This window comes from Parus major, chromosome 27 (genome assembly GCF_001522545.3).
Source record: "Parus major isolate Abel chromosome 27, Parus_major1.1, whole genome shotgun sequence".
NCBI classification, from domain to species: Eukaryota; Metazoa; Chordata; class Aves; order Passeriformes; family Paridae; genus Parus; species Parus major.
In genome coordinates this window covers 4,271,387-4,284,300 of record NC_031796.1, presented here as the reverse complement: position 1 = coordinate 4,284,300, position 12,914 = coordinate 4,271,387, and the positions used below count along the sequence as shown (strand labels likewise).

Here is a 12,914-nt window from a genome sequence, read left to right as displayed (position 1 = left end):
AAATATATATATATATATATGTGTGTGTGTGTGTGTGTGTGTGTGTATATATATACATATATATATGTGTGTGTGTGTGTGTATAGGTGTATGTATATATATATATGTGTATATATATATATATGAAAGGTTCCTGTTAAGCAATTTTTCACATTATCTAATGGTGATAGGCGATACCACGTAACCATATATGTGTTTCCCCATAATCTTGATCACTGCTGTCAGTTTACAAACTCTTCTCAGACATTACTCCTAGACTGTACAGATTTCTTTTCTCAAAAGCTAAGGAGAAGGAAAAAGTACAAAGTAATCCACAGAAAAGAAAAAAGAAAACTCTCTTAAGCAAGGTCTTCCAGGTTGGGCTGGGTGAGAGCCAAGTTTAACATCTCCTGCATGGCTATGGGAGCTCCTTCCCAGCCTCTCCATGGCACAGAATTTCCTCCAGCACCTATTACTCCACAGCATCCCACACATAAAGCCCTGTGTTACCCTGCTCCCACCATGCCCAGGGTCTCACAACTTCAAAGGAGTCCCAACACTGCCCAGCTGCACCCTCAGTACTGCTCTTCCCTCACACCTGCCCATCAATCCTAAACTCAGTCGTTATTTATTAGGACTTCCTAACATCTCTGCCCATCCAGAAGGAGTTAATCCTAGACCTCCACCCCCACCAACTCAGTATGCTGTTCCAAGCACCCCTGCAGCAGGAATTCCAGCTGCTGGGGATGACAATGGATTCACATCTAGCTTTTCAGGATCTAGTTCCCACATCAGAAGGGCATGAGGCCATGAACAGAACCAACTGCTCCAAACCAGAAAGGACTTCAGGAAATAAAGGCAGAGAAAGCTGAGAGAGATAAATGGAGCTGGGGCAGGTCCATGTGGTCCAGATTCTTCCTCACCCTGAAATGTCATGGCAGCTTTCGTAGGTTGCCAAAAAGTAAACAAAAACCAGTGGTACCTGGTTCCCCCATCCCACCCCCAACAGTTTTTAAACACTTAATGTCCAGCTTAAGTGAAATCAACAGATTTTAAAATCCACACAGGTGTCAAAAAAAGAGACTTTAAAAAATTTGCTTATTCCTTTTTGCAGCAAAACCAACCTCAATTCAAGCCTCAGAGGCAGAAGGCTAAAGGCAACATCTCTTGTAGGACTGTGTCACCCCACTTCAGAGGTCCAAGGGGCTCTTTGGATCCCATTCTTAGATGGGAACCCTTGTTGGGGACCTAACAACTCTTGCTATCTCCAGGCATCCTTCATCCCAGGGATGCTGATGCATGTAGCTGATGGAGGATGGCTCAGTCCCAGGCACCCCCACTCCTTCCTGCACAGCTCAAAAGCCAGGCAGGAGATTAGTCACACGCTGCCTTCCTCCTTCTCCTCCACCTCCTCCTCTGCTACACCCTACATGGGAAACAGGCAACCACACACACCCCAGCCAGCTGACTGAAAAAAATGTATATATTCAGCACGAACTCAGTACAGTATAGCAACAAAAGCTACCATCATTTCCTTAAAAAAACCAACAAACCACCAACTTAAAAACAACCACCAAAACTTCCAAATCCTCCCCACCCTACAGCACTGATCCTTGGCCTTCTGGGCCCAACAAGGCACCAATGACAAGTGACCCCAGCCCCACACCATCCCTTCCTGGCAAGGCACAGAGGGTGGCCCTGGATCTCTGGCAATATCTCCTGCCTCAGCACCCAACTTCTCCTGTGGGGTCTGGGGTGTTGAGGGTGCTCCCACCAGAGGGGCTGAGCCAGCAGTTTGCTGTGGTGCTCTCCTGTGCAGTTATTTGGGGACACACCCACCAAAGAAAATGGGACAAGCTCTGGCTTACAGAACAGAGAAGCTGCCACAGCCTCACTGGGGCTGGGCACAGCCCTAGGAATGTGCCAAGGAGGAGAGGGGGTTTCCATCGCTGATCCTGGGGGGGGGGTCTATGCTCGGATCGCTGCAACAGTGTCTCTGCTTTCTGCTGGAGGTGGGGAATGAGGCTGAAGAGGGAAGGAGTGGCACAGTGGTGGGGCTGGGAGCTGGCAGGGCCCTTGCTGCTGCACACAGAGGCGAGGTAGATCAACTTTGGAGACCTCTTGTCTGGGAGGATGTCTTTATGGACACCAGCTCGGTTCCTAGGGGGGGCAGAGCCTGCTGCAGGGCCCTGAATGCCTGTGCCTGCCTTCTCCCAAGGCAAAGGTGTCTTGGAGCCTGTTCATGCCGCTGGAAAACTCTCATACTTGTGCAGCAACTTCCCTCAAAACCTTTTAGCCCTGAAACTGCCTCCACAGCTGCTGCAGGCAAAACACTGGCAGCTGGGGATACACCCAGATGTGATGGCAGTGACATAGGGGCAGGAGGGACCCTGGCTGCCTCCTCTTGCCCACCTGGTTGCTCCCCAACCCCGACCCCAGCCCCTCTCCCTGCCCTGCCACCCCTGCCCCGTGCGCCATGGGGATAGCGTGTGTGATGCTCTCTGTCCCCCCCCTCCCCAGATCCCCATCCCCAGCGTCTCCTCTGCCATTAGTCTTGCTGCTCGTTCATCTCCATGTCGGACACCAGGATGTTTTTCTCTGCAGATTCACTGGGGTTGGAAGTGGTGCGACTGTAGCGAGCACTCTCAAAGGCACCACGCTCCACGCTCTGTCGGCGCTTGTACAGGAAGAGGACGACCCCCAGCACAGCACACAGCGCCAGCGTCGACAGCACGACCACTGCAATGGCTGTCGCATTTTCTGGCAGAGCTGCAGGGAGGAAAGGCTGTTGAGAAGCAGACAGATGGGTCCTGTTTCTTCCTCAGCCTGCAAGAGAGGCTGGGACTGGTGGGGCTCCAGCCAGGCCCGTGTTTCTGAGCAGGGTCATTTAATCATAGAATTTCCTGAGTTGGAAGGAACTCACAAAGGCCACAAAGTCCAACTCCTGGACCTGCCCAGGACACCCTAAAAATCCCACCCTGTGCCTTAGAGTGCTGACCAAACACTTCTTTAGCTCTGGCAGTCTTGGGGCTGACCAATGCCCTGGGTAGCCTGTTTCCCCTGTGGTGGGTAAGAGCAGGACTGGAATGAGATTAGCTCAGCTGGTTGAGCATGATGCTAATAACACCAAGGTTGTGGATTTGATTCCTGTACAAGTCTTTCACTTAAAGAGTTGAACTCAATGATGCTTGTGGGTGCCTTCCAGCTCAGCATATTCTGTGACTCTTGTGAATCTGCTTTGGTTGCTTTGGGGACATCTTGCCCCTGGCAGACCTCCTGCAGTTGGGCAGACTCCCTGGGTCTTTCCTAGTATATGTATGAACATATGTATCCCAACAGATGCCTGGGATGGATCTTTGGGATCCTACCAGCACCTGTGCTGGCCATCCCCCAGACTGACCAGGCAGTGTGGGCACAGGAAGGAGAGTCTGGCAAGTGGCTGGGCAGACACATAACCTTCATGGAAGGATGGCTTCTGCTGCTAAGGAGTCTTAATTCAAGGCCAGAGTCACTTGGGAATGGCATTCCCTACCCACGAACCCCATTCCTTTGGTTATTTACACAAGCCAGACTGTGGCACAGGTTCCCAGTCCTGGTTTCCAGGCCCAGTACTGTGCCCAGGCTGATGGTGCCACTCACCTGCCCTGGAAAAGCTGCTCTCCTCCACTGCAATTGCAACACAGACAAGTGAGTGCATGATGCCCTCCCATCTTACCACCACCAGCCCCACTGGACCCACTGCTCCCAGTGCCACACCACACAGGCAATGGGCGGTAGACAGCTGGGGTGGTCCTCTGGCTCTGCTCCACCACTGTTCCACTGGCCTCATCCTGTCCCAAGGAGCTGACCCAGCCACTAAGACATGCACAGCCCATCACCAAGCCCAAAGAGGACCTGCAGACCCCAACAGCAACCCATACAAGCCTGGGCACTGGAATTACCCAAAACATGTGGTTGGTGCTGCCAGTGTGACAGCCATGTGATAGCCATGCAGCACCCTGCTCAGAGCCCCAGTACACCCTATATAAGCCCAGAAACCTTGGGCAGCAGAGGGGGTCCTACCTCGGGGGATCTTGCAAATGACCCCCATAGTTACGTTTGCGCAGGAGCCTAGATGCCACACGCCGTTGCTGCTCTGGATCCAGTAGCAGCTGTTCTGGCTAAGCATGCTGGGCCCCGTGTCGTGCTGGCCCCAGTTAGAGTAGTTTACGGCAGTGTTGTCATGCCAAACCAAGGTGCCACCTAGGAATTGTGAAAATTAGGCTTGAGGAGGCTGAAGAGGGTGCCCCAGTTTTGTCCCAGTTCAGAAAATACAAGGAGGTGTGACAGTGCTCTGGGCAACCTCGTCTAGTGGAAGGTGGCCCTGCCCATGGCAGGGGGTGGGACTGGATGGCCTTTAAGGTCTCTTCCAACCCAAACCATTCTATGATTCTGTGATTCTATGGTGGGGAGGTGTGATGGGGAGGACCAGAGGCTACAATGCACCTTCCTAAATCTTCAGGCTCCAGTGCCTTGGAGAAGGCTTTGGGCTTCCTATCCTACCAAGCCAGAGGAGTATGTACACAGGAAGTCCAGCATGGCCTGAGACACTGGTCACACTATGGCATGAGCCCTCCTCAGTGGTACCACCACCAAGGGCTTCCTCTGCTCACCACAGATTTGGTGGGAATTCATGACGGTGCCTGGGGGAGTATCTCAAACTTCATTCCTTCCTTTGTACCTTTGGGGTTGAAGGTCATGCCCAACCAGGCCCCCTTGGCAAAGTTCTCGTACGCCTGGAGATGCTCCCACACAAAGACGTTCTCCATCTCATCCTGGATGGACAACACTGTGCCGCCAACTGCAGAGGGAAGACTGTCATGGAGGAGCCCAGGACTGAAAGGATTGAGTTAGGGAGCAGCAGTACCCAAGAGGACAAAGTTGAGGACTCATCCAAAAACCTCATGATGATTGGGGAACCCAAACATGGAATAGCAAGGAGATGATGGCTGAAAAAGGCTAGACACAGCCACAGGGACAATGTGGGCTGCACCCACAAATGTCCTGGGGATCCCACCCTCTTCCATTTCCAAGGATGCATGACCCCACCTTTACCACCCCAGCTCCCTCATACCTTTCTGGCACCTCCTCATGGCATCCTTCTGCCCAAGGGTGATCTCCATGTGGAAGGTGTAGCAGTGGTCCCGGAAGGGGATCCAGGACGAGTCCTCCAGCGATTTGGGGCAGCTGCCACTGTAGCTCCACCTGTGAGAGTGGGGGTGACCTGGGGAGCACATGGTATGTTAAAGGTGTGGTGGGGCACAGGATGTTGGGGTCTCACAGCACACTGGGGCACTGAGACCCACAAGGACATGCTGCAGAAGGTCCCTGGTGGGATGTCATCTCCAACCCTTGGCCACAACCCCACTCAGACTACCCTAGACCCCCTGGCCAGCACCTGTTTGGAGCTGGCAGATGGCCCCCTGCAGCTTGGTGTCACAGCCAGCTGTGCGCCAGCTCCCATCCATGTCCATGTAGGAGCAGCCAGTGATCTGCTGGGGCTCCCCGTCCTGCCAGTTGGTGTAGATGAGGTTCTCCTCCGTCAGCCATGAGTAGCTCCGGCCTCCCTGGAAGACCACAGGGAGAAGATGCCTGGGGGGCAGCTGCAATCCCTCTGGGAACTGTGCCCTGGGTGCCTGCCCCCTTCCCTCACCTCATCATTGACCAACCCAATCCAGAGTGGAGCTTGCAGGCTGCTGATGGCCTGTGTGAGGAAGGCCTGGCTGTAGGGATTGGGGATGGTGGCCAGGGTGGCATTGAGGGTTTCGCAGAGCAGCAGTGCCTCGTGCCACCTAAGAGGTTTCTGCAGGATGCGGTAAGTGCTGTTGTGGTAAAAAAGGGTGCCAGTAGGAGAAGGGGGGAACGGTGCCTGCACAGGGCTCAGGGACGGGTCTGGAGGAGCAAAGAGACATGGTCAGAGGGCTCAGAGGACACTCCTGCATCCCAGGTGGGTCATCCCCATATCCATCCCTACCCAGCTGTCCCTGGCAGTATTGTGCTGGTTGCACCTGGCAACATCCTGGTGCAACTGCGGAGGGCAGAGAGACATACCCAGGGATGACAAGCAGTGACACCCTAGCACCATCTCCACCTGGAAGCTGTCCACTAGGATGCAGGTCTCTGTGGGATGCACTGAGCCAAGCTGCTGTGCACAGGTTTGGGGCTGCCCCACAAAAAGCTGGGAACAGGGACCCACCTGCCCAAGTCTGTCTCCCCAACTCTCCCCAAGCTAAACCCATTGCCATAAGCTCCTCAGTCCCACCACAGCATGGGGCACCAGGGTGGCAGTGGCACATCCCCAGCCAAGAGAGCTGAGGCTGTTCCCCAGCTACCTTCCTACCTATGCTCCGCTGGCAGACATAGCCATGTTTCTCCTCCAGGCAGCTCCGGTCATCCCAGCGTCCCGTGAAGAGAGGGGGTGAGCCATGCCACACCACAACACAGTTGGTCTGCACAGCCAAGCCACAAGGTCAGCACTGCCCTTAGCACTGTTGTCCTACACCACAGTGATCCCCATGCCAGAGACCCCCACCCTGAAGGGCTGCATCCTGCGCTACCCTTGGAGAGACAACCCAGCCCACTAAATCCTTCCTTATCAAAGTCTGGGCCTGATGCTGAGACCTTCCTGAGGGATGGAGGTACTATGGGGAATCTCCCTCACCGGCTTGTCACGGGGGCTGGAGGAGCTGCAGCCTGAAGGCTCTCCAGGTGCCCAGTTCACGTGCCACAGTGGCTCCCCCTCCAACCACAGGAACTCCCCCTGGGCATCGTGCAGGCCAATCCAGAGGTCAAAAGAGATGTTGGGCAACATGGATGTGATGAAGGCTGCAAGTGACAGGTGAGACACTGAGGACCACCCGTGGCACGTAGAACCGTGATGCGGTGGTGCGGCAGAGGAAACCTACCCTGCTCCAGGGGGCTGGCAATGGTGGCCAGGATGGCGCCCTGGCTCTCACATACTTGCTTTGCCTCTGGCCACTTCACTGTCTCGCCTTTGTTGTGACCATTGAAGCTGAAACACTGCACAGGCAGGGGCACAGGATAGGTCAGGAGATACAGCTGCCCCCAACCCTGAGCCATGCACCCTCCCCACCCAGCCACCCTCTGCAGCCTCATTCTTCCCCAGTGGTCCTTCTCCCCTTCACACCCCCATGCCTGCCACTCCTCAAGCCCTCTGGCCCTCCCACATCTCTCCTGGTAAACCTGTGCACGCACCTCACCTTCCCCATCCCACAGCATGTCACCCAGCATCCCTGTATATTCATCCCACAGCACTCCCCACAAAATATGCAGGCATCCCTCTCCATCCTGCCATTTTGCAGCCACCCCCTCTCTGCCTCTGCAGGGCTGGTGGAAGACCTGGAAGTAGCCATCCCCTCTCCCTCCAGGAGTACCTTGCTGAGGAAGGGCAGCCAGCCTTGGGGACAGCCCCCACTTGTGGCAGCAGGTACTGGAGAGAGGGACGGCTTCACAGCTGTCCCGTTGCTCCGCTTGCAGATATAAGGCAGAGCTGTCATGCACTTCTGGTCCCCCCAGTCTTCTGTGGGGAGGGAGAGGTTGGGCATGATGCCCCTCTGCACTGGTACTGGTGCCCCAGCCAGAGAGCCCCATGCAGAGAGCCCTGCCCTGCCCTCACCTCGGCTGGCTGTCATGTACACACACTTCCTGTCCTTGCTGATGGGCCGAGGCTTGCCTGGTGCCCAAGAGACAAAGTTGAGGAGGGACCCATCAGACCACCTGGAACAGCATCAGGAGGAGCACAGGGCTGAGCAGTGACTTGGTGAATGGGACCATTTGAATACCCTAACTGGAAGCATGTCCCATCACTGCCCTCTTGAGTGAGGAACTTCCAGCCCAGCACCCCAGGATGAGACCCCTGAGATGCAGTTGCTAAGTCACAGCACTCTGAGAGGTGGGGACAGTAGTTTAAGGACATGCAGGAACATAGTGGTGTGGGAATGTGATGGGCACTGTAGTGTGGGGACATCCAGGGATACAGTGGGTGTCTGTGACTTACCTGAACCTCCCATCATTCTCATAGGTGTGCAGACCAATCCACCAGTGCTGCTCCTGGCCCCTGGAGAACTGCATGCCCAGAGAGGATGTATCAGTGCCCTTCAGGGACTGGGGGGGTCTTTGGAGGCAGCTGAGGCTGCCATGGGGATCAGACACCCTTCCCCAGCTTGGAAAAGCGAGGCAAAAAACATCACTTTGATGAGCCCCAGCCTACCCCCAGGCATCAGGACCTGCCACCACATAAGTCCATCATGATCCCAGCAAAGCCCAGCGCTTCCAAATATTTTCCCTCCAGAAAATGGTGAAACAAGACAAGGAAGAGCAGCTCACAAGGCAGCAGAGCCCACCAGAGGCCTGGGAAATTCCTGTTCCCTTGGTACCTTCTTCAGGTTCTGGCCCAGGAAGTGCAGCTCAGCCTTGCTGTGCACTGATGTCAGCTCAGCCTGGAACCAGCTACAGATGCGCTGTGCCTGAAGCCATGTTGAGTGGTGTTCAAAGAACTTGTATTCGGCCTCCTGGTACTTCACCCATTCTTTGCTGCCTGCAGGCAGAGACTGGTGTCACACTCAGGCTGACACCCTTGGTTCTTGCCTTGGTGCTCTTGGGCTGCTTTCCTTTTGCCCTCTCCTGCAGCGGAGCCCCAGCAGGATGCCTGGGTTCCCTCCCTCCCACAACCCTGCCCAGGATCCATCCTTCTCTGAGTAACACTGCAGCAGACACCCACTGAAGACCTCAGGTGGTCTATGCCTGACATGAGGTTGAGGTTGAATAGGAAAAGGTTCTTCACCCAGAGGATGGTCAGGCACTGAACAGGCTCCCCAGGGCAGTAACTATGGCTCCATGGCTGACAGAGCTCAACGAGCATTTGGACAACACTCTAAAGCAATCAGGGTGGGATTGTTGGGGTGCAGGACCAGGAGCTGGACTCAGTGGTCATTGTGGGGCTTGTCCAATTTAGAATAGTCTGTGACTGTGTCAAAAGGCTGTGGCCAACACACCTTGGGTTGTGATCTCTGGCTCCTTCACATCAGCACCTGGAGAAAGGGCAAAAAGAAGTTGTCAGTGGGGTGCAGACTGGGATGCTTCTCTGCAAACCATACATGGACTACAATGGCAGGATGTCCCTCCTGAATTCCCCCAAAAATGACAGCACCTTTCCCAGTGCCTGATTCAGGAATCACCTTCCCTCCTCCCAAGGATTCCACCACCCCACAGCCCACACTCCTCCAGGTCAGTCATAACTGATGGGTTTGGGGACCCCTTTGCCAGTTACCTTTGGGCAGTTTGCAGATCCAGTCCAGCTGGGCTTCACACTGCATAGGCATCCACTGCAGGGAGGCCAGATCCAGCACTGCACAGCTCCGGATGTCATCGTCATCATAGTTACTGCGGTCAAAGTTGTGGTAGAAAAACTGGGGGTTGAGAGAGATGGGCAGTGTTGGGCATTTCCACAAGCACCAGATTTGTCCCTCCCACAACCCAAATGCTGCCCCGGACTCACGACTCACCCCCAGCCCATCGCTCCACCTCCAGCTCAGGTCCCCAGCAGGGTCCCGCCGGTTCAGGCCGATCCAGAACCAGTGCTGCTCATGAAGCTCTGGTTCTGACTCCCTATGGGAAGCCAGAGCGACAGGTGACTAACATGACCCCCTTCAAACCACAGGGGTTCATATTTATTTAATATATATATATAAATATAAATTTATAATCAGAGCTTTGTCTGTTTGTTTTCAAAGCCTGACATCCCCACACACTTGAAGTTAGGTACTGGGATAACAGGCATCCTGTGTCAGGGCTGGAGTCTCTTTAAACCCAAGCTCCATCCCCAGATTACACTGAACTTCCTGCACATCTCCCACATCAGCCACACCAATTGATGCACCTTCCGTACACCAGTCTGTGTTCACAGAGATCCATCCATTCATCCATCCATCCATCCATCCATCCATCCATCCATCCATCATCCATCCATCCATCCATCATCCATCCATCCATCCATCCATCCATCCATCCATCCATCCATCCACATGTGCCAGAGCACCAAGAGGGCTGTGGGCTCGTGGCAAGCACACTCTGGCAGTGGGACACACACCAATGCCACCAGCCTCTCACCCAAAAATCTTGTTGAGGGTGTTGGTGATAAAGTGCTCCTCCTCGTAGCTGCCTAGGCTGAGCAGCTGGGCCCCCAGATCCTGGCAGAATTCCTGCGCAGCGATCCACGTCTTCTTTTCTTGCAGCTTTTCAAAGTTGAATATCTGGGAAAGAACCCACAGCATGGATGGGCTCAGCAGCAGAGCAGGACCAGAGCACTGTTCCCACCCACAGGCAGCCACGTCCCAGGGCACAGTGCTGCCATCCAGGCACAGCCAGGGGTGTAGGGTGCCTCTTGCAAGCACCAAAATGTTCCCCTTCATTCCCCTGCACTGGGGAGGCACGTGTATCCCCACACCAACCTATCCAACCCTCCTTCACCTTGTAGCAGTGACGGAGTTTGGGGTCGGAGCTCCATCCTGGGGGACAGGTGGCAGTAATGCTGGGTGTAGGGAAAGGACCGGGCAGTTCAGGATTGACTGGGGTGCCCAAGTTCTGCCGACAGATGTACTTGGCCTTGAAGGTGCTGCAGTTCTTCACCTCCCACAGCCCCATGGAGCTGCCGGTGGCCAAGGCCACGCAGCCGCCCTTGTTGTAACCTGGAGCACTCACAGGGGAGATGCCAGCCTTAGGGTTGATCTGTGCTGGGTGGCAGTGCCAGCCCTGCCCTCCATAAAGGGGAAGTCCACATCCCACCCCCATCCCTTACCGGGCTGGTTGCGGTTCCAGTGAGTGTACATCACCTCATCACCGCTCAACCAGTGGAAGGCACCTGTCCCATTGATGTCCTGCAGAGCTGTCCAGAAATACTCCCCATCCCAGCCATAGATGAGGCTGCTCACATATGCCTGCTCAAACCTGCAGGGACAGCAAGTGGGCGATGCAGCCTGACCATGATGCTCCAGCCTTTGGAAGTCACTCTCCACCTTGCAGGGCTCGTTTAGGGGCACACCCACCACCACCACTGGCATGGCACTGACCTGTTGGTGATGGTAACCAGCGTGGAGCTGTAGTCAGAGCACGTCTTGCGAGCGTCGCTGTAGAGGACACGATCCTCACCCAGCCAAAAGCAGGACGGACTGTGCCACTTCCAGCCCTGGGGATGGGTAACAGGGATCATCCAGCACTGTCCACCTGGACCTCCCCCGAAGGATAGGAGCAATCCCAGGTCATGAGCAACATCCCAAGTTCCCTACCACTGCCTCTGCCTTCTCCTGAGAGGTTTCCTGCCCCCAGCTCCCCCAGCTTGATCCCGCTCAGCTTTGAGCTCTAACAAGCCCCTGGCCTCAGAGGACATGGCTACAGGGAAAGCACCCAGGCAGCTTCAAAGCTGGGGAAACAGCTGTCCCTGCTAGCGTCCATTCCCGGCCAGGGTGCAGGCACTGGAACACAATCCTATTCTTTACACTGCAGGGCTGAATCCAAAGCGAGTACCACTGCAGCCATCTTTAATCTCCTGCCTTGTTGATGTTGGAGTCTCTCTGGGGTTGGAGACACAACAGTGACTGTTTTCTGCCAGAGCAGGGAGCAGGGTGGCCCTGGGGCTGGCAGTGGTGGTGGCAAAGTGGGGAGGGACATGGGGGCTCATCTGCAAGAGGGTACACACATCCTTCACAAGGGTAAAGTGGCTCAGCCATGGAGCCAAGTGGCCCCAGGCTCAGGGACCCCCTGGAAGGGGAAGCATCACTAGGGTTCTACTGCTGGGTCCCCTGGGCATTCGAAAGATAGTGGGGGGCACATGCCAGAGGAAGTGTCATCAGCATAGTGGGGAGGGAAGCAGGAAAGCAGCTTTGGGAAATTAAAACAACAGCAAATCCCACTTTTTTCCCAAAGTTCCTGCTCCTACAGCCTTTCTCCAAAGCTGGCAAATCCAGGCACAGACCCATAAGCTGGGTTCCTCTGAAACAGCATGGATGCAACTGAGCAGCCAAGAAAGGGGCCTGTCCTGGGTCAGTGCAATGTCCCCAACCAGCACCAGCCTCAGCTCCCTTAATACCCTAATAAGAGGGTGCACTCTCACACACTGAGCAAGTCCCTGTTATCCAAAAGAAGACCAGAACAGGATCCCCAACCCCATCTATTTCCTCCAGCATCCAATTCCTAAGTGTGCCCTCACATCCCTCTCCTGATCTGCCTTTCCCATTGCCCAAACCTCTATGCTTCCTTTAAGGCTGTTCCTAACATAAACGAAATTTTTCAAGGGGAGGAAAAACCAGCAAGGCCACCATGAAAAACCAGCAGAGAGGTTGGAGTGGATAGGACCAAACCCCTGAGCAAGATGTGTTTCCTCTCCACCAGCTTCTGCCTCTGGGTGGCAAAAAGTCCTCATTGAGAATGAGTAAGTAGAGGAAGGATGGTTCTTGCTTCATTTGTCCCTTGCATTGGTTCATTTGTCCCTCACAGTTTGTTTGCCAGTGCATGTCTGCTGGGCACCCAGGGTCAGGATAAGATTGTGGCTGGAGAGCCAGGAGGGAGTTAAATCTGCATACGGGGACTCCAGGAGTGCTTTGGGGACACACAGATATGTGGTATCAGAACTTTGCTACCAAATGTCTCATCTCCAGTTACCTGCAGACACTGGGGTAGTTCCAGCTATATCTGGCAGCCTGCCAGGCCTAAATCTGGCACTGCATGGTAGCCTTCCTAGCTGCTGTGCTCCCTCGAGCTCTGGCAGAGCCAAGCAGCTGCTGAAAATGGGGCAAGGATACAGGAAGAGCCCAGCAGCACTTCTGGGAGCTGGCCTGGAGCAGCTGCTTGCTAGTCAGGTTCCAAGCACACTGGCCAGCTCT

General features: G+C 54.7%; 1 protein-coding gene across 2 annotated transcripts in view; it reads right to left on the bottom strand.

The window, feature by feature from the left end:
• Positions 1–354: 354 nt before the first annotated feature.
• The window catches only part of MRC2 (mannose receptor C type 2), a 29,917-nt gene continuing 17,357 nt past the window's right edge, over positions 355–12,914 (bottom strand). Inside the window, exons 10-30 of one of the 2 annotated variants that reach the window (XM_015651418.3) lie at positions 11,106–11,221; positions 10,835–10,983; positions 10,507–10,724; positions 10,147–10,289; positions 9,543–9,645; positions 9,308–9,446; positions 9,033–9,068; positions 8,415–8,575; positions 8,036–8,103; positions 7,655–7,755; positions 7,413–7,555; positions 6,924–7,038; positions 6,680–6,843; positions 6,359–6,467; positions 5,672–5,910; positions 5,417–5,585; positions 5,093–5,242; positions 4,700–4,819; positions 4,042–4,221; positions 3,619–3,645; positions 355–2,748 (exon numbers count right to left, since the gene is read on the bottom strand). In XM_015651418.3, coding sequence (XP_015506904.1) covers positions 2,528–2,748; positions 3,619–3,645; positions 4,042–4,221; positions 4,700–4,819; positions 5,093–5,242; positions 5,417–5,585; positions 5,672–5,910; positions 6,359–6,467; positions 6,680–6,843; positions 6,924–7,038; positions 7,413–7,555; positions 7,655–7,755; positions 8,036–8,103; positions 8,415–8,575; positions 9,033–9,068; positions 9,308–9,446; positions 9,543–9,645; positions 10,147–10,289; positions 10,507–10,724; positions 10,835–10,983; positions 11,106–11,221 — 2,871 coding nt within the window. In that variant the 3' untranslated portion in view covers positions 355–2,527. Of the gene's footprint in view, positions 2,749–3,618; positions 3,646–4,041; positions 4,222–4,699; positions 4,820–5,092; positions 5,243–5,416; positions 5,586–5,671; positions 5,911–6,358; positions 6,468–6,679; positions 6,844–6,923; positions 7,039–7,412; positions 7,559–7,654; positions 7,756–8,035; positions 8,104–8,414; positions 8,576–9,032; positions 9,069–9,307; positions 9,447–9,542; positions 9,646–10,146; positions 10,290–10,506; positions 10,725–10,834; positions 10,984–11,105; positions 11,222–12,914 lie in introns of both variants that reach the window. The other variant, XM_015651417.3, reaches the window with a different exon arrangement.